The following is a 21,528-nucleotide window of genomic DNA, read 5'->3' as shown; positions in this document are numbered from 1 at the left end:
AAGGTGAACATGACATTAAAGCTGTATGTGACTGAGTCTGACATTAAGGAGTTCAAGCAAAACTGGAATCAGCAAGAATCAGAGAAATTCTCCCTTTGTACTCTTACTTGGCACGTAGGAAGATGATTGTAATTGTTGGTGGTCAGTCATCTCAGCTGTGGGATATCTCTGCAGGAATTCTTCAGGGTAGGGTCCAAGGCCCGACTACCTTCAGCTGCCTCAATGACCTTCCCTCCATCATAAGGTCAGAAGAGGGGATGTTCACGGATGATAGCACAGTGTTCAGCACCAGTTGTGACACCTCTGGTACTGGAGCAGTTCATGTTCAAGATCTGGACAATATCCAGGCTTTGGATGACAAGTAGCAAGTAACATTTGTGCATCACCACTGTCCAACAATGACCAATAAGAGACAATCTAACCACTGCCCCGTTACATTGGACGGTGTTACCGTAACTGAAATCCCCACTGTGAGCAGTGTAAATAGTGCTGTGAAGAAGGCCTATGGTGTACTGGGCTTTATTGGTAGAGGAATTGAGTTCCGGAGTCCTGAGGTCACGTTGCAGTTGTATAAGACTCTGGTGCGGCCTCATCTGGAGTATTGTGTGCAGTTTTGGTCGCCATACTATAGGAGGGATGTGGAGGCATTGGAGCGAGTGCAGAGGAGGTTTACCAGGATGTTGCCTGGCATGGTAGGAAGATCGTATGAGCAAAGGCTGAGGCACTTGGGACTGTTCTCATTGGAGAAAAGAAGGTTTAGGGGAGATTTGATAGGTGTACAAGATGGTTAGGGGTTTAGATAGCGTTGACAGTGAGAACCTTTTTCCGCTAATGGAGTCAGCTGTTACTAGGGGATACAGCTTTAAATTAAGGGATGGTAGGTATAGGACAGATGTTGGGGTAGATTCTTTACTCAGCGGGTTGTGAGTTCATGGAATGCCCTGCCAGTAGCAGTGGTGGACTCTCCCTCTTTATGGTCATTTAAGTGGACATTGGATAAGCATATGGAGGTTATTGGGCTAGTGTAGGTTTGGTAGGCTTCAGTTGGCGCAACATCGAGGGCCGAAGGGCCTGCACTGTGCTGTATTTTTCTATGTTCTATCCTTGGGGTTACCATTGACCAGACACTCAATTGAACTGTCCACAAAAAGTGGAGGAGCTGGTATGAGACTAGGGTGGATAAAGTTGGCGTTGAGATTTTTAAGTTATAGTCCAACAGATTAATTTGGAAGCACTAGCTTTCTGAATGCTGTTCCTTCATAAGGTAGCTGTGGAACAGGACCATAAGGCACATAATTTATCGCTATTAATTCTGTGTCTTATGAACCTGTTCCACAGTTGACTGATGAAGGAGCACTATTCAGAAAGCTAGTGCTTCCAAATAAACCTGTTGGACTATAACCTGATGGTGTGTTTTTTAACTTTCTCCACAAACAATAAAAGCAGGTCAGAGGCCAGGAAGGCTGCAGAGACAAACTCCTCTTTTGACCACCACCCCTGAAGAGATCTCTTCAGGAATTCCTGATAAAGAGCTTATGCCCGAAACTTCGATTCTTCTGCTCCTCAGATGCTGCCTGATCTGTTGTGCTTTCCAGCACCACACTCTCTTCTGATCTCCAGCATCTGCAGTCCTCACTTTAGATTAGATTAGATTACTTACAGCATGGAAACAGGCCCTTTGGCCCAACAAGTCCACACCGACCCGCCGAAGTGCAACCCACCCATACCCCTACATTTACCCCTTACCTAACACTACGGGCAATTTAGCATGGCCAATTCACCTGACCCGCACATCTTTGGACTGTGGGAGGAAACCGGAGCACCCAGAGGAAACCCACGCAGACACTGGGAGAACGTGCAAACTCCACTCAGTTGCCTGAGGCGGGAGTCAGGAGTGTGATGGAATACTCCCCACTTGCCTGGATGGATGCAGTTCCAGTGACACTGAAGCTTGATACCATCCAAGATGAAGCAGCCCTTTGACATTATATTCACTCCATCCAACACTGTGCTCAATAGTAGCACTGTATGCCATCCACATGATGCATTGGAGAAATTTGCCAAAGATTCTTACGCAGCACTGATTTTGGCAGATGGAGTTTAATGTGGATATGTGTGAGGTTTTCCATTTTGGACAGGAGTAGAAAGACAACTTATGTAAATGGAGAGAAACTTCGGAGTGCTTCATTGCAGCAGGATCTGGGGTTTTGTATGCATGAGTTACAAAAATGAGTATGTAGGTACAACAGATAATGAGGAAGGCAAATGGAGTTTTGGCATTAATTGCTGAAGGAAGAGAGGAAACGTTGTTGCAACTGTACAAGTCAATAATGACACTGAACCTGGAGTGTTGCATACAGTTTTGCTGCCCTTTGTTAAGAAAGAATGATAGTTGCATTGGAGGCAGTTCATAGGATGTTCACGAGATTACCCACAAGAGATGAGCGGTTTGACTTAGGAAGAGGGCGGTGCAGAAGACGTGTTTTATATGGACTTAAGGTGGATGACCAGGATCCTCATGGGAGACTGGTTAGCAAGGTTAGATCTCTTGGAATACAGGGAGAACTAGCTGTTTAGATACCGAACTGGCTCAAAGGTAAAAGACAGGGTGGTGGAGGATGGTAGCTTATCAGACTGGAGGCCTGTGACCAGTGGTGAGCCACAAGGATTGGTGCTGGGTCCACTGCTTTTCATCCTTTTTTGTATAAATGATTTGGATGGGAGCATAACAGATATAGTTAGTAAATTTGCAGATGACACTAAAATTGGACAGGGAAGGAGGTTACCTCCGATTACATCAGGATCTTAATCAGGTAGGCCACTGGGCTGAGGATTGCGGTTGGAGTGTTGATTTTTACCTTGGGCCAGTTTAATTGCTTGACTTCAGAATGAGGCATCATGATTTAGAGCTAATATTGGTATGTTAAAGAGTCCACTTCATCAGCACCCCTAATCAGTATGATGTTAAGGTTAGACTTTTATTTAGCGAGAAAATGGTGTAATTTCCTTCAATAGGAAGCTATGGTTATACTTTTGTTTCTCACTGAGTTTTTCCTTTTGTTCTTTTAACTTGAAGTATTAATCTTACATTCCAAATTCATATCATGTAGTCAAATTTCCAAATTATTTGGCTCATTGTTGCAGTACTAACTCAAAGGACCAGCTTTCCTGCCTTTTACCCATTCTTTTCTCTATGCTTGAAAAATAAATCAAATTTCCTTTTTCAAATGGTTTTGTGACTTGTCACAATAACCTCTTATGGCAAAATATATCTCTTTCAATCAGGTTTGAATAATCCTGAATTTTTGAGCCCTCCTAGCTCAGTCGGTTAAATTATGCTAATGAGCCATACAAATCAGAAATCTTCCAAATACAAATTTCCTCTATGGATGGGGTTATCTAATTTTTAAGTTATAGTTATTACAGGTACTGCTTTGGTTGGCATTCTGATGTCAAATAATGAAGAAGAAAATATTAGACAATGTTCTTGCTGTTGAATCTTTTTTGCTAGGCCTGCATATGAGTGAGTTGGTTGAACTTAGCATTGGGCTTACTTGTAATATTATTGTTGTTGAATTGCCTTGTATTGCTGAGATTGCCCAAGTGACTCAAACTTCTCAGGTCAATGTTAGTGATGGACTGACCAAAACCATCTATACCCCGTTTATATCTCAGTATTTTCTAGAAAGGAAGTCAAGCTAGTCTACTGAAATGCAGTAAAGTTTTTAGGGTTTTTAATACAATTATTTAAAATTTAAACCGAAAGGTATACATTGAGCAACTTGCTTAAAGGATGAGCAGAGCTAGTGATAGCTGAATCGATGGCATTGAGTCCAAACAGTTTGAAAATAATTTCAGTTTGTATATACATAGCTTTGTAACATGTTTAAAACTGTTATCAGACCACCATGCTGTAAATAGAAAATGTGCAGTTAATTCTGTATAAATATCGAAGTTCATTAAATGTGGAATGGAGCAGTAAAACTAGTGAGATATAATGAATAGGGTAGTATGCAGTATTCCAAGTTGTGTTGTGTAATTTGCAGCATGTGATTTTGAGGTGATGGTGTAAGTGAGGTCTTTGCCTCTGTATAATTTTTTCTGTAATATGTAGCTGTCTTGAGTGTTTTAGTGCCATATTAGTTTCAGAATTGTTTTATTGTCATGTATATTTAAATACTCCTGTATTCCTGTACTTGAGTTTACAATGTCACCATTGCCTAGGTGTATAATCTTGGGTAAAGAGAAGGAAATCAGTGAAAAGTTCAACATTAAGTTTCTTATCAGTATAAAGTAGCAAATCAAAAGTTCCAAATTGCAGTCCTCCTTTAGCCATACCCCTGCAGTTGCTCCACACAGGCTTTCCCCACAAGGGCTCAATCTGTTCCCATGCTGTGCTCAGCATCCCCCCCCCCCTCCCCCGGGCTTGATCTGTCTTACTGCCAATGTCCATCCGGACCTACCAGCCACATCTCCACAGTACCACTATGGTGCTACTCCAGCCATATCCACAATGCTGCCGACTGTCAGAGTTCTGAATGGTCTCGCAGTTTGCCTCGTGGCCAACTGGCAAAATGCTGACTCTTTGCTCCCCAGCTATTGCTGTTGCTGCTGCTGCTACCTCAGAGTGTAAGTAGAAAGAAAATCTAACCCTTTTAAAAAAATGAAGGGTTAAAAGAAAGTAAAGTGGTTGGAACAGATAATCTCTGGTTCAGGAGACCTACTTGCCCATTTTGGAAATTAGTGAGCGAGTTTACTAGCATTAGAAGGGTGGAAGAGATTTGTTTGTATCTCTGGATTATCTCTTTTCCCCATGGTATATTAAGAAACACTCTCAAAAAAAAATTGTCTAGATTCTTGGTACCTAGGATTGCCAGCAATGGTAAAAATGGAAGCTTATTAGAATCTGAAAGAAACCAATAAAATGCTTATGGGATTAGACAGGATTAATGCAGAAAATCTGTTGCCAATGACCGACTACCTATCTCCATGCATAACCCATTTGAGGGTATCATGTGGACCATTTAAGTTTGAGATGAGACCTTTTCCAGGATCCTACCATTCATTCTATAAATCTTTTTGCCACCTTGGTACTCTCCACGTGCATTATCTCCTGTTTTCTGTGATTTGTATTCCATTTGAGCAAATAGGTGATCTGTAATTAATGGCTGCCTTCCTTACTATTTACCACTTACCAGTTTTCACATCTGCGAACTTCTTATATTTGCCAGGAATTGGTGTTGGAGAGACTGTTAGGTCTGAAGGCTAAGTCCCCGGGGCCTGATGGTCCACATCCCAGGGTACTGAAGGAGGTGGTTGTAGAAATCGTGGATGCGTTGGTGATTATTTTGCGGAGTTGGATAGATTAAGGATCAGTTCCTGCGGATTGGAGGGTGGCTAATGTTGTCCCACCTTTTAAGAAAAGAGGGAGAGAGAAAGCAGGAAATTATAGACCAGTTAGTCTGACTTCCGTGGTGGGAAAGATGCTGGAGTCAATTATAAAGGATGCAATTACGACACATCTGGATAGCAGTAACAGGGTAGGTCAGAGTTAGCATGGATTTATGAAGGGGAAATCCTGCTTGACTAATCTTGAAGTTTTTGAGGCTGTAACTCTGAAGATGGATGAGGGAGATCCAGTAGATGTGGTGTACCTGGACTTTCAGAAAGCCTTTGATAAAGTCCCACATAGGAGGTTAGTGAGCAAAATTAGGACGCATGGTATTGGGGGCAAAGTACTGACTTGGATTGAAAATTGGTTGGCTGACAGCAAACAGTAGTGATAAACGGCTCCCTTTCGGAATGGCAGGCAGTCACTAGTGGGGTACCCCAGGGATCAGTGCTGGGACTGCCGCTTTTTACAATATATTAATGATATAGATGGTATTAATAGTAACATTAGCAAATTTGCTGATGATACAAAGCTGGGTGGCAGGGTGAAATGTGAGGAGGATATTAGGAGATTACAGGGTGACGTGGACAGATGCAGTTTAATGTGGATAAATGTATGGTCATCCACTTTGGTGGCAAGAACAGGAAGGCGGATTACTACCTAAATGGAGTCAAGTTAGGTAAAGGGCAGTGTAGAGAGATCTGGGTGTTCTTGTACACCAGTCAATGAAGGTCAGCATGCAGGTACAGCAGGTAGTGAAGAAGGCTAAAAGCATGCTGGCCTTCATAACAAGAGGGATTGAGTATAGAAATGAAGAGGTTCTTCTGCAGCTGTACAGGGCCCTGGTGTGACTGTACCTGGAATATCGTGTGCAGTTCTGGTCTCCAAATTTGAGAAAAGACATTCTGGTTATTGAGGGAGTGTGGCGTAGATTCACAAGGTCAATTCCTGGAATGGTGGGGCTATCTTATGTTGAAAGATTGGAGCGACTGGGCTTGTATACCCTTGAGTTTAGAAGACTGAGAGGGGATCTAATTGAGACATATAAGATTATTAAAGGATTGGACACTCTCTGGAGGCAGGAAGCGTGTTTCTGCTGATGGGTGAGTCCCGAACCAGAGGACATAGCTTTAAAAATAAGGGGTAGGCCATTTAGGACAGAGATGAGGAGAAACTTCTTCACCCAGAGAGTGGTGGGTGTGTGGAATGCTCTGCCCCAGAAGGCAGTGGAGGACCAGTTTCTGGATTTGTTTAAGAAAGAGTTGGATAGAGCTCTCAAGGATAGTGGAATCCAGGGTTATGAGGATAAGGCAGGAACAGGATACTGATTGAGGATGATTAGCCATGATCATAATGAATGATGGTGCAGGCTCGAAGGGCAGAATGGCCTACTTCTGTACTATTGTCTATCTATTGATCGTGCCTCTTACGTTTGAGTCCAAATTATTACTGTATACAAATAGTAAGGTCCCAGAACAGTGCCCTGCAGAACCCCACTATAATACACTTGCAGTCATACAATCATCCTTCTTCCGTCATGCTCTTCTTCCTGCTCTCAGCCAGTTTTGGTTCCAACATTTCTTTAAATCCTGTGGGCTCTTTATCTTTGTTAAACCAGACATGCAGGATCTTAATAAAAGCTATGTTCAGTACAAATGCTACAGGAAGGATAGCAAGGGAGGCATGTGGGGGGGGGGGGGGGTGGCTTTTTGATAAGGGATAGCATTACAGCTGTGCTGAGGGAGGATATTCCTGGAAATACATCCAGGGAAGTTATTTGGGTGGAACTGAGAATTAAGAAAGGGATGATCATCTTATTGGGATTGTATTAGAGACCCCCTAATAGTCAGAGAGAAATTGAGAAACAAACTTGTAAGGAGATCTCAGCTATCTGTAAGAATAATAGTGTGGTTATGGTAGGGGATTTTAACTTTCCAAACAGACTGGGACAACCATAGTGCTAAGTGCATACAAGACAATTTTCTGATTCAGTATGTGGATGTACCTATTGGAGAAGGTGCAAAATTTGACCTACTCTTGGGAAAGGAGAAAGTGGGACATAAGACAGGGCAGGTGACTGAGGTGTCAGTAGGGGAGCACTTTGGGACCCGTAACCATAATTCTATTAGTTGTAAAATAATGATGGAAAAGGATAGACCAGATCTAAAAGTTGAAGTTCTAAATTGGAGAAAGGCCAATTTTGACGGTATTAGGCAAGAATTTTTGAAAGCTGATTGGAGGCAGATGTTTGCAGGTAAAGGGATGGCTGGAAAATGGGAAGTCTTCAGAAATGAGATAACAAGAATCCAGAGAAAGTATATTCCTGTCAGGGTGAAAGGGAAGGCTGATAGGTATAGGGAATGCTGAATGACTAAAGAAATTGAGGGTTTGGTGATGAAGGGCTTATGCTCGAAACGTCGAATTCTCTATTCCTGAGATGCTGCCTAACCTGCTGTGCTTTGACCAGCAACACATTTGCAGGTTTGGTTAAGAAAAAGAAGGAAGCATATGTAAGGTATAGACAGGATAGATCGAGTGAATCCTTAGAGTATAAAGGAAATAGGAATATACTTGAGAGAAATCAGGAGGGCAAAAAGGGGACACTAGATAGCTTTGGCAAATAGAATTAAGGAGAATTAGGGGTTTTTACAAATATATTAAGGACAAAAGGGTAACTAGGGCCTCTCAAAGATCAGCAAGGCGGCCTTTGTATGGAGCCACAGAAAATGGAGATACTAACTGAGTATTTTGCATCAGTATTTACTGTGGAAAAGGAAATGGAAGATATAGGCTATAGGGAAATAGATGGTGACATCTTGCAAAATGTCCATATTACAGAGGAGGACATGTTGGATGTCTTGAAATGGGTAAAGGTGGATAAATCCCCAGGACCTGATCAGATGTACCTGAGAACTCTGTGGCAAACTAGAGAAGTGATTGCTGGGCTTCTTGCTGAGATATTTGTATCATCGATAGTCACAGGTGAGGTGCCAGAAGACTGGAGGTTGGCAAATGTGGTGCCACTGTTTAGGAAGGGTGGTAAGGACAAGCCAGAGAACGATAGACCAGTGAGCCTGATCTCGGTGGTTGGCAAGTTGTTAGAGGGACTCCTGAGGGGCAGGATGTACATGTATTTGGAAAAGCAAGGACTGATTTGGGGTAGTCAGCATGACTGTGTGTGGGAAATCATGTCTCACAAACTTGACTGGGTTTTTTGAAGAAGTAACAAAGAGGATTGATGAGGGCAGAGCAGTAGATGTGATCTATATGGACTTCAGTAAGGTGTTTGACATGGGAGGTTCCCCATGGGAGATTGGTTAGCACGATTAGATCTCATGGAATACAGGGAGAACTAGCCATTTGGATAGAACTGGCTCAAAGGTAGAAGAAAAGGTGGTGGTGGAGGGTTGTTTTTCAGACTGGAGGCTTGTGACCAGTGGAGTGCCACAAGGATCTGTGATGGGTCCTCTACTTTTTGTCATTTATATGAATTGATTTGGATGCGAGCATAAGAGGTACAGTTAGTAAGTTTGCAGATGGCACCAAAATTGGAGGTGTAGTGGACAAGAAGAGGGTTACCTCAGATTACAACAGGATCTGGACCAGATGGGCCAATGGGCTGAGAAGTGGCAGATGGAATTTAGTTCAGATAAATGCGAGGTACTGCATTTTGGGAAAGCAAATCTTAGCAGGACTTATACACTTAATGATAAGATCCTAGGGAGTGTTGCTGAACAAAGATACCTTGGAGTGCATGTTCATAGCTCCTTGAAAGTGGAGTTGCAGGTAGATAGGATAGTGAAGGCGGCGTTTGGTATACTTTCCTTTATTGGTCAAAGTATTAAGTACTGGAGTCGGGAGGTCATGTTGTGACTATACAGGACATTGGTTAGGCCACTGTTGGAATATTGTGTGCAGTTCTGGTCTCCTTCCTATCAGAAGGATGTTGTGAAACTTGAAAGGGTTCAGAAACGATTTACAAGGATGTTGCCAGGGTTGGAGGATTTGTGCTATAGGGAAAGACTGAACAGGCTGGGGCTGTTTTTCCCTGGAGCATCGGAGGCTGAGGTGTGACCTTATAGGGGTTTACAGAACTGAGGGGTATGGATAGGGTAAATAGGCAAAGTCTTTTCCCTGGGGTCAGGGCGTCCTGAACTAGAGGGCATAAGTTTAGGGTGAGAGGGAAAAGATGTAAAAGAGACCTACGGGGCAAACTTTTCATGCAGAGGGTGCCACATGTATGGAATGAGCTGCCAGAGGATGTGGTGGAGGCTGGTACAATTGCAACATTTAAGAGGCATTTGGATGGCTATATGAATAGGAAGGGTTTGGAGGGATATGGGCCGGGAGCTGGCAGGTGGGACGAGATTAGGTTGGGATATCTGGTCGGCATATGGATTGGACCGAAGGGTCTGTTTCCATGCTGTACATCTCTATGACTCTAAGTCTGTACTGATTACATTAAATGCATTGCCTCATCAATAATCCTGGCTGGCTAGCTCAAACAAAATTTGTAAAATTTTAACTTTTCATTAAGTGAGCCAACAATCCAACAAATGGCTTTGTGTGTGTGGTTCCACCAAAAATAACCCTGACACAGTTATATTAACGGAGTTGTTAATATAGTTGTGCCAGGGTTATTGTTGTTGGATTGTTTGAAATTCATGTATGTAATACTAAGATGTTGCAATTTGTGGAGTGGAGCAGGAAGACTTGTATGAAAACTAATTCTAAAGTTCTCTTTTTTTTGGAGACAACTATTTGCATCTGAAGTAGAACATAATCCTTGTGGTGCTGCAATTCATTGCATGGTGCTGAATCTGCACAGAATATATTGAACTGGTCGACAAAATGCAACTTTATATGTTACAGTGCCAGGAGTTTTGAATTTTGATCAATACATGTCTGTAGTAAAAGCCACAAATTTATAAGTCAACAAATCCATAATATTTGGTTCAATGTGGTAGTGTTTAATTCATATTTGTACTTAACTTCAAAGACTACATTTTCATTGGGCTGTGTGTTTCATGAAGATTGAACTGAGTTTTCTAAACACCAATTTTGAACACCAGGGAGGTACAGTGGCTCTGTGGTTAGCACTGCTTCCTCACAGCTCCAGGGACCCACGTTTGATTCCAGCCTCTGGTGACTCTGTGGAGTTTGCCCATTCTCCCCGTGCTTGCATGGGTGTTTCCTGCACGCTCTGGTTTCCTTCCACAGTACAAAGATATGCAGATTTGGTGAATTGGCCATATTAAATTACCCATAGTTCTAGGTGCATTAGTCAGAGGGAAATAGGTCTGGGTGGGTTACACCTTGGAGGGTCGGTATGGACCTGGTTGGGCCAAATGGCCTGTTTCCACACTAGGGAATCTTAATACTATTACCAGAAGAGTTTCTAACTTCAAGATAGAAATAAGAACTTTATGAAGATGCATGTGTATGTTGTTGAAGTTGATGGATTTTGAACTCTATCTAATTTTTGTTCTTTTTCCTTGGTGATAGATGAAGGTTGGCTCGAAGTAGTACAGTCCCTGATTAGAGTTATTCCTCTAGAAGATCCTTTAGGACCAGCTGTCATTACTTTACTGCTGGATGAATGCCCGCTGCCAACCAAAGTAAGTGATGCATGATTTGCCATGCTCTCTTATTCACGCCTGTCTTTTTATTTAAAATTTACGTTTATCAATTATGTCTATAAAACACCCTTAAGGGTGAAATTATCAGGAATATTTGGGTTTGGTAATGTTATCAAGCAATTTCACATAAGAAATAGAATTGAGTGTAGACCATGTGGAACCTAAAGCTGCCTGCACCATTCAATACTATTGTGGCTTGTCTGGTATCTCCTTTACACTCTGTACAATCTCTTGATCTGATAAACTAAAAATCGCTCTGACTTCTGAATAAATTCGAAGGTTAGAGATCTTCAATGTTCAGTTGGCAATTTAAGCTTCGTCGGAGTGCGAAATCATCAACCCCAGTCTCCCTTAACTAGGGATTGTGCTCCCAAGTTCTTAATATATCTAGTGTTAGCTAGGTAAACTGGTGTTAACTTGGGTCAAAATCTGTGGATAAATTGGACCTTGATGTCTTTTTTTCCAAAAATAATTAGTTTATTGACTGACCATAGCTCGTGCCACAGCCCTCAATACCATTTTTATGCCCTATTTAAATAACTGTTCACACATGTGACATTGCAGGTGGGTCTTGAACCAGATCTTCTGACCCAGAGATAGGGATATTGCTGCAAGAGCCTTGCTGTTCCCATTTTTACATGTTTGTATACACACACATTTAATCAATTTAACCATAGTCTGCAACTTAAACCTTGGCATACTGTTAACAAGCACAAATCTTCTCAATCCCCTTCAGAATCTGGTACATCTCAATAATATTTCTTAAATTTTAAACTTTAGAGGCTGAATTTACTTCACCTGCCATTGTACAGCAAGATTCTCTTCCCAGGAACCAATCCAGTTTGTACCGTTTCCAAGGAAAATATAACCTACCTTAGATAAGAGACCAAAAGTGTGCACAAATGTGCTGTCACTAAAGTCATTGTATTTCTATAAACTAATGACATAAATCAAAGTTGAATCCAAACGTTTTCTAGATATTATATAAGCAATATAAATTGAATTAAGTGGTAACTTTTAAAATCTGTCTATTAATTTGTGAAATATTAAATCATCCCACCCAATAAAGTATGTATAAGCGTAGAAATGTTTCACTTTAATGTGCTAGTACATAGGGTGACTGAGGAAACAAGGCCTCCAACCCCTTTCTCAACTATACACAGGGCTGGAGAGCCTGGGTAATGCTTTTTCTCTTTTTTAAAAAAAATGTATAAGTCCAATCCCATAGGTAAATGGGCCCTCTAAAGTTTCAAAAATGCTGTGATCCCTGCTAAAGTAACTTTTTGGATAAGTCTGATCCTAGATTGAAATCTGGCTTGATAGATCATACCTTTTTGAACCTGCCCTTATTGAATAAAAACATTTTTCAGAGTTGAGTCTAATAATGAAACCACTTCTATGCAAAAGAAAGGATGAAAGAATAAACCAAACTATTTATACATCACATGAAATATTTCAAAACCTATGGTAATAACACAGTTCCTGGCAACATCACTTTGTAGTACAGGTCATTCCACTATAATGTGTATTTCGTTAACACCAATTGGCTGTAGAAAGATTGACGAATTAGGAAGTGTTTCTAAAGTGCGACCTTTTAAAATGTGGCTGTAATGTGACTACGTGACGAACACTTTAAGCACTCTTTCTAAAGCTCTATTTTTTGGGAATTGAAAGAAGCTGTTGTGTTTGATAGCCTTTTTTCCTTGGGCTTAGACTTTATCAACTTTGAATAACCTCATCATAATTCTAACAAACATTCTGATGAGGAATTTCAATACTGTAAAATGAGTCCTGTCCGGAAGCAATAATCAGGATACGTAGGAAGGGGTAGGTACATGGACATGTTGGCGCTTCACTGTAGCAGTGTGGTTGTTGTGCACCATATAAATAATTCTTCATGCAATAGTGACCAGTTGAAAACGACAATCTCTTAGAGTGCTGGGACTAGCTAAGTTGTTCCTGTTGAGAACCTATATTAACTTGACAGACCATATGGCCTCCTGTGGTAGAATTGATGTAGGTTGCAAACTGCCCCAAACAGCTTGTAAATGGAAATTAATCAAATTGTGACATAGGCACATTCTGTCCATTCTTTTTTTTAAAGTTGTATGATGTTATGTCGAAACTTTTAAGTGCATTGTGTTTGCACTGTGTGTTTTTAATTAAGCCTTTTAAATTTTTGCTATTCTCTGATAGGATCTTGATATCACTAGTGTTACGAAACTGGGTAAACCCCTCTGCTAATTTTAAACTCAACACAGAGAAGCTCACCTTGTACCCTAATCTGTTAAGTTTCGAAATGCAAAGAACTATCCCAGAGGTCACCATTTAAAGTAAAAAATTAACAAATTTATTCATTTAAGTCCATCAGAGAATGTTGAACCCAAATATTTACAACTCCTTTCTCTTAAATCCATCCTATACCTCCCACTCTACAATACTGGTCTGATAAAGTCCCCCTTAAATTTATGGCAAAATCAATTTCAAACCCAGGTAAAAGTCTTCCGATGTCAGTTTCTTTGTAGATTCCTCTAGGTTGACTTTGGTGTTCTGCTGCACAAATTTCTTATAGACAAGTAACTTCCAGAGAGTTGTTCTGTTAGCAGTCTGTTGCTTCTTGGCAGCTCTTTGTAGTTCTCCCACTAACTGTTCAAAATGTCTGTTTTTATACCCCAAAACATGGATCATTTCTTTGGTTTGATGTTCTCCCAAACAGTGAAATTCAAATTCAGTTGGATTTTGGAATCTGGAACATAATTTAAACTGGCTGAATTTCAATTTGTTTTTGTTCCATGGCAATGCAGTACCAGCTATTTGTGTCAACCAAGTGTTACATTTTTACTTTGTTCAGGGTACTCTGTGCTTCTCTCAGTCCGTGTCAGCTTCCAGTCTCTCTCAAAGGTACAGTACGCTCCTATACCTTCATAACACTATGACCAGCACTTGGTGTTCCTTCTGAATTGGTTTTAAGTTATATCTTGCTGGGTCATTTCAGAGGGCAGCACACATTGCTGTATGTCTGCAATCTCAGGAGCCAAACCATCTAAGTATAGCAGGTTTATTTACTGAATACATTCTAAATGACTTAATCAGTGAGTGATTTGGGTTTTTTCAATGACTTGAGAGTTTAATGCTCATCATTACAGAGTTATTGACTGAATTTCCAATTCCACCAGCTGTGAAGTATGATTTTGAACTTTTCTATGTCTAACATTACCCTGTGCCTCTGGATTACTAATGCTGTAACATTACAGTTATGCCATTGTTTCTCTTGTAGATACCATAACATAAATGTGCAATGAAGCATTGTCACAGCATTCATTCTGACTAAATAGTTAGGAGAGATTTGTCTTCTCCTTGCTTCTGAGAGAATTGTTATAGTATAGAAAGAAAAAGCCCATTTGGCCCATTTATCTGCTTTAGAGCTCTCCAAATGGATTTTGACAGTGCCAATTTTCCACCTTTTCCCCTAATGCTGTGCATGTTTCTAGTTCCATATTCATCTAATTCCAAACTGAGTGTCTTGAATGAACATGCTTCTGTCTTTCAAGGTGGTGTGTCCCACCTTGAAAGACAGAAGCATGTTCATTCAAGGGACCATTTATTGTGTAAGTGTGTTTTTCCTCACTTGCTACTTGTGCAATTCATTTTTGAAATCCACGTTTCTCATTCTGGGTGTTCAAGTTTCTCCCCTGTTTTCTACTTTTTATCCAAGCCCCTCATGATTTTGAAAGCTTCAGTAAAATCTGCTCATCTTAATCTTTGCAGTGTGAGCAAACCCAACCATTCCAATCTAGACTCCTAACTGAAGTATTTAATCCCTGAAACCAGAACCATTCTTGTCAGCTGCTTTTGCAGTCTCCAGCATGTTTGCATCCTTTTGATAATCTAGCATTTGGAATGCTGTGCAGTATTCTGCTACTGGAAGGATGTTGTGAAATTTGAAAGAGTTCAGAAATGATTTTAACAGGGTTTGGAGGGTTTGAACTGTCGGGAAAGGATGATTAGGCTGGGGCTAATTTCCCCTGGAGCATGGGAGACTCAGTGGTGATGTGGTAAGTTTATAAAATCGTGGGCATGTACAGGGTGAATGGTCAAGGTCTTTTCCAGAAGTCCAAAACTAGAGGCCATTGGGTTTGGGGTGAGAGGGGAAAGACTTAAAAGGGACCTAAGGAGCAACTTTCTCACAAAGAGGTGATGCATACCAGACAAAGTTGTGAGGATAATAAAATTACAACATTTTGTAAGGCATCTGGATGGGTCTATGAGTAGAAAGAGTTTAGAGGGATATGGGCTAAGTGCTGGTAAATGAAACTAGATTAATTTAGAATACCTGGTCAGCATGGAGAAGTTGGACTGAGGGATCTGTTTCTATGCTGTACCTCTGTCTTATACAAGTTCAGCATCATCCCTTCCTTGTTTTGTACTCCGTGCCCTTTTAGTAAAGTCTGGGATACTTCTATGCTTTGTTCTCCACCCATCTGGCCACATTTTCTAATTTTCTATACAGAAAAACACACAGGCCCCTCTGCTGCTCTGACCCCCTTATTGTTGTACCCCTTAATTTATATTGTCTATCATGTTCTTCCCATCAAAATGCATTGTCTCCCACTTTGCTATATTGAATTTCATCTGCCCACTTCACTTTGTTTATTACAGTTCCACACTGTCATCCTCTGATCTTGAGTGCTTCCAAGTTTTGTATGATCCACTTTAGTTTAAATTTTTCCCCTGCATACCAAGATCCAGATCATTAATATATTGGGCAAAACAAGGGGTCTAATACTGGTCCTTGGGAATTCCATGACAAACCTTCCTCCAAAATTAGTCAGTTTTACTTTTTTTTTAACTGGTGTTCCACCTTTTTTTTGGTCCATGTTGCTGCTCTTTTTTGTTTGAGTTCTGACTTTCTGCAAGTCAATTTGCCTATGTAATTTGCTTTTTTTTCCTGATTCATTCATTGCATGAGAATGTCTCTGTCTCTGTCTCTGTCTCTGGCTAGACCAATATCTATTGTTCTCCTTAAATTGCAGTGAGCAATTTAATAGTCAGCCACATTGTTGTGGATCTGAAATCCAATGTAGGCTAGACTAGGTAAGAGTGGCAGGTTTGATTCTCCAATGAACATTAGTGTTTCTGATTTGTTTTTACAACCATCAGTATGGTTATCTGCTTACAATCAGGCCTGTGTTTTATTGAAGATATTTACTGCATTCAAGCTTTGGGGTTTGAACACATTCTCAGGTAATAAAACTTGAGTTCTGGATTGCAAGTCACTGCTTCACTCTTTTGGTTTCTCCTTCCTGTTATGCTCCATCACCATACTTTTTGTTTAAATGTAACCGTAAATAGTTAATATGATGGTTTCACCTAACTGGTACTCAGTAGATAAAGTTGCTGTTGTCCACCAGATGCAGTATTTTAGAAGCAGTAGGCTTCATTTAGCTCTCATGGTAGCTAACCCTGAATTTTAATTACTTTAGCATGCCTTGGGACAACCCAGCCTGACTCACGTTAAACCTATCATAAGTGGACTGCTACCTACAATTCAACTTTTTTTCCCCAAAATGAAAACTACATATAAATGCAAAAAAAGGGCAAAAGTAATTAAACTGGATAAAAACGAGGACTGCAGATGCTGGAGAAAGTAATTAAACTGTCAATTGATCTGACTTTTGACAGTAACCATAATCCTTGTCCTGTATATTAAAAAAAATTCTATTTTTGCAGAATATTAGCCTAGTTTGAATGTGACTTGTAATGAAGGGAAAAGAGAGAAAGTGTGATTAAAATAAAGAATAGTCATGTTTTTGTGAAGTTTAGTGTTATGTTTCAATGTACAAGGTTGATTTTAGAAGAATGAGTAATGTGTAAGAGCACTGACTGGCTTTTTAATTTTATTTTAAGGATGCATTACAGAAATTGTCAGAAATGTTGAATTTAAGTGCATCTCTAGCTAAGCAAGATGCTTGCAATCCGGCTAAACACCGTAATACTACTGCAGTACTGGGATGCCTGGCTGAAAAACTGGCAGGTACAACAAAAATTCTTTTTGCCTTCAATTTCTTGAGAGATTCTTGGTCACACACATGCTTTTGTATGTACGTGACTTGATCTTTTAGATATACTTTGTACTATTATATAATAACTGGGCATCTATTCATCACTGGTGATATGTGGAACAGTGCGGCATTTGAAGGATTTATGTAAATAACTTGAAGGAAAAGTAGAGGTGTGACATACTGTAAAGTAGTCTTGAAATTTCATCAAGATCAAGAACATAAGAATAGGAGCAGTCGTAGGCAATTCAGCTCCTTGAGTCTGCTCTGCCATTCAGTATGATCATGACCAGATCTTGGCTGCACTTTCCTGTCTGCACTTTCCTGTCTGCTCTCAATAACCTTTTAAACCCATTACTAAATAAAAATGTCATTTTGCTCTTTAACTTTACTCCACGTTCCAGCATCCAACAGACTCTGGGATAAAGTTCCACCGATTCATTACCTTGAGAGAGAGAATTTCTCCTTCTCTGTTTTAAAGCTGCTACCCTTTATCCTAAAGCAATGACCTCTTGTTCTAGATTGCCTCCACAAAAAGAAACCTCCTTTCTGTATTGACTTTATCAAATATTAAAGAGGTATGTTATACTTCAGTTGAACCTCCAGAGATTATAGACCTAAACTATTCTCCCTCTGTTCATAAGACTGATTTCCAGAGATGAGGAATGTATCTAGTGAACCTTGTCTGAACTGTCTCAAGTACAACAAAATCTCTTCTCAAGAGAGCCAAAACTCTATGCAGTACTCCAAATGCAGTCTTACTCTTGCCTTGTACGGTTGCAGCCACATTTCTCTACTTTATATACTCTCTCTTCCTTTTTTTCGCAATAAAAGTCAAAATTCCATTTGTTTTCCTTTTATCTGTTGTATCTGCATGCTAGTTTTTGCTACTTCTGAACAAAGATAACCAAATACCTCTGCAGTGAAGGATTGTCAAGTTTCTCTGCATTTACATGAGTCGTCTTTCTTCTACTCAATCCAAAATGGATAACCTTACCTTTTATCTGCATTTAACTCCTTTTGCCAAATTTTGGCCCATTCAGCTAAGCTATCGATACACATTTGTAAATTTCTTGTTTCTTCAGTGCGACTTACTTTCCCATCTATTTTGGTGTTATCTATAAAGTTGGTTGAAAAACTTTCAATCCCCTATATCCAGGTTATTTAATATGGATTGTAAATAGTTGGGACCTGAGAACCAAACACTGGCTTCCCACAAGTTGCATCTTTCATTCTGACTTTACCTTATTGGTTAGCCAATCCCTTCCCAAGCTAATTAATTACCCCTAACCCCATGTGATCTTACCTTGTCCATTGAACTATTTGTACGGCACCTGATCAAATGCCTCCTGAAAGTCAATGCTCTGTACCTGCAGAATCCCCGTTATTCTCCTTAATAATTAGCATCTTTTGAAGATTAGTGGTGTCAACTTCTGTTTATTGTTGAATGTTGTTGATGAGCATTTCTGAGTTTCATACCATTGTTACTAGGAGCAGGGGGTTTGTAAACCGCCCAAAAGTGAAATCTGTAGACCATTTCTCTTTTTTGTTATGGTGCCGTACATCTCCTTAATTGGAAATGGGTGGATGGTACATGAGATTCTGTTGCAGTACGTTGGATACCAAAACTGTGGCACTAGCCAATGTTGATCACCACTGTTGATATGATGCCTTGTATAACTTTTTTATTTTAAATCTTCTTTGTATACAGTTTTGTATATTGGTTTGCATGTTGTGTAATGTAATGGGATTGCTAGTATTGCTTAGTCATTCTGGTTTCTCTGAGAAGTAGCTGGGTGAGAATATATTAGGAGGAAGGTTAGGATCCACAAAAACTTACTTTCCTAATTTAGGACAATTGAGGTCAGGGTTACTGCTTTGCACTGTGTCCCCTTAAATTGTCAAACAGTATTCTTAATTTAGTAGTTAGCACTGCTGCCTCACAGCGCTAGGGACCTGAGTTCAATTCCCGCCTCAGGCAACTGACTGTGGAGTTTGCACATTCTCCCCGTGTCTGCATGTGTTTCCTCCGGGTGCTCCGGTTTCCTCCCACAGTCCAAAGATGTGCAGGTCAGGTGAATTGGCCATGCTAAATGTAGTGTTAGGTGCATTAGTCAGGGGTGAATGTACAGGAATGGGTCTGGGTGGTTGCTCTTCGAAGGGTCGGTGTGGACTTGGGGGGCCAAAGGGTCTGTTTCCACACTGTAGGAAATCTAATCTTAACCTTTTACAGCTTTCTTTAAAATATTGATTTTGAATGTATATTTTACTGCTATTCAACAGCCTTAATTTAAAATTACTAGTTTGTTTGGGGTACAAAGAGCAAGATGGAGAAGCAGCAGAATTATTATTGTTTTCTGCAGGATTGGGATGGTAAGGAATAATTTTGGTGACCGTCCAGTATTTTTAACCAGTGTTAACTATTTTTTTTTTGAAAACTGTTAAACTGCTAATGGCCTAATGGGCGCAATGTGACTGGTACACCTATCAGCTGTCATTTGTTTACTGTCAGGATTTTATCCACTCATGACTTCTAGAAAGCTAACAATGGCTTTGGCTGATTTTCTTTTTTTCCCTAACCTTAGCCTAAGGATCCAGTCTTTGATACTTATTTGAGTCCTGCTTTAATGCACACATCTGTTGAGAAAAGTAGAGAGTTCTTGGATGCCACTTATACTTAGCAATTCTCTGAAATAATTTAGCAAGGCAATCATGCATGTACAAAGAGTAACAGGGACAGTGATGAGAGCACCTTTTAGAATGGTCATTTAAGCAGAATGTCCGAATGGATGGTAAATGGCAGCCTTTCCAGTGGTGTCCAAATGGATACCATGAGTAATAATTAGGATGAAGGGAGAAAACACGTGCCAAGGATGGCATCATCCATTTGCTGAAGGTTGTTCTCATTTTGAAAGGTTGTTCACATTGTGAAGAACGGATCACCAAAAACACTTGCCAGCTTTCTTAGCAAATTGAAACCCCTCCTTCTATTGTACATGAGGTTTTGTTTCTGGTACTGTAGACAAAAGTAAAGATGAAACTGGAGAACAACTGGGAGCTGTTCTTCTACCACAGGTAGAGTAAGTTGGGTCATGTTATGTCTCTCTCCACTTAATGTGTGGTGAGGGGAGTGAGCATTTTGATAGAACGCAATTTCTATTTGTATTTGTTCTCCTGCTTTTAATTGGCAGGCCTGGAAACAGAAATAAACAACTTTTGAAATAGTGTGCATTTTTTCAAAACATTGTGGCATTTTAAGAGCAATTTTAATTAATTTTCAGTCCTATGACAGATTCTCTCGAAAGGCTGCAAGTTCTCTAATCCAGCTTGTAACATTTCTAGGTCCTGCCAGCATAGGTCTTCTCAGTCCGGGAACCTTGGAATATTTACTGGAAAGTTTGGTGAGTATTAGAAGTATAGGTGCGGTAAATCTTTTGAGCCAAAGTATTGAAAGCTATAAATCTCTAAAATATGAACAAATGAACATGTTTCTCCATGTTAAATCAATGAGTTTTTGTTTGTGATATTTGCTGTTTTTGGATCATATCTGTACTTTAAGACTAGATGTATGTGATATGTAATCTGGGTCCAATTTATTAATCCATGCCTATCAGAGAGAACGTTTAGGATAGCCAGTTAAATGTTTGATCAAGAAGTTGAGCTATAAGTGTCTAAAACAGAAATGATGAGGTTTTGGGGAAAGAGTTTGAGCTTGAGGCCAAGACTGCTGAAGGCTCAAACACACTGATTGGAGGATATGCAAGGAACCTGTGCGAGAAGACTACAGAGCTCAAAGACATTGTAGTGGGCTGTCATAAGCTGCTGCTGTACTTGCAGTTGTTGACCCAGTGATACAGTGCTGATCAGAAATTGGAATGATGTTTGATTTCAACTTTCGAACAGTTTGGTGTATGAGTCTACACCCCAAGGACTGCAGTGGTTCAAGAAAGCAGTTCACCATCACTTGATTTGAGGGAAATTGGGAATCTGCAATAACTGTTGGCCACAGCAAAGCCCACATTCTACATATGTATTTCAAGAAAAATTTGCATTCCTGTGATTATAGTAATCTTTCCCTACTTGACGAACAAATGCATTAGAATAACAAGCAATTTAGACAACGTGATCTAAATTTTGACAAGATGTTGTTCTGGAGGTTGCTAAATAAGCTAAGAGCTCATGGTGTTGGGGCATGGTACTGGGACGGCTAGAGAATTGGCCTCCTGCCAGAAGGCAGAGACTGGGAATAAAAGGGTATTTTTCAGGGTAGCAGCTGGAGACCTGTGGAGTTTCATGTCCATGTTGGGACCATAATGGTTGATGTTATACATTAACAATCTGGATAATGGAACTGAAAGCATGTTGCAAAGTTTGCAGATGACACAAAGATAAGTGGAGGGTCAGGTCGTGTCGAGGCAGTGGGGAGGCTTAGAAGGAC

At 40.3% G+C, this 21,528-nt stretch overlaps 1 protein-coding gene across 1 annotated transcript in view; it reads left to right on the top strand.

Annotated features, from left to right (window-relative positions):
• The window catches only part of rspry1 (ring finger and SPRY domain containing 1), a 75,739-nt gene that overhangs the window by 19,216 nt on the left and 34,995 nt on the right, over positions 1 to 21,528 (top strand). The window contains exons 3-5 of the mRNA XM_060838189.1: positions 10,898 to 11,010; positions 16,939 to 17,065; positions 20,433 to 20,491. Of these exons, the coding sequence (XP_060694172.1) occupies positions 10,898 to 11,010; positions 16,939 to 17,065; positions 20,433 to 20,491 (299 nt within the window). The remainder of the gene's footprint in view (positions 1 to 10,897; positions 11,011 to 16,938; positions 17,066 to 20,432; positions 20,492 to 21,528) is intronic.

The sequence above is a fragment of the Hemiscyllium ocellatum genome, chromosome 17, assembly GCF_020745735.1.
Source record: "Hemiscyllium ocellatum isolate sHemOce1 chromosome 17, sHemOce1.pat.X.cur, whole genome shotgun sequence".
In the NCBI taxonomy this organism is placed as follows: Eukaryota; Metazoa; Chordata; class Chondrichthyes; order Orectolobiformes; family Hemiscylliidae; genus Hemiscyllium; species Hemiscyllium ocellatum.
Note: the sequence above shows the minus strand (reverse complement) of the source record. Positions and strands in the feature narration are given on the sequence as shown.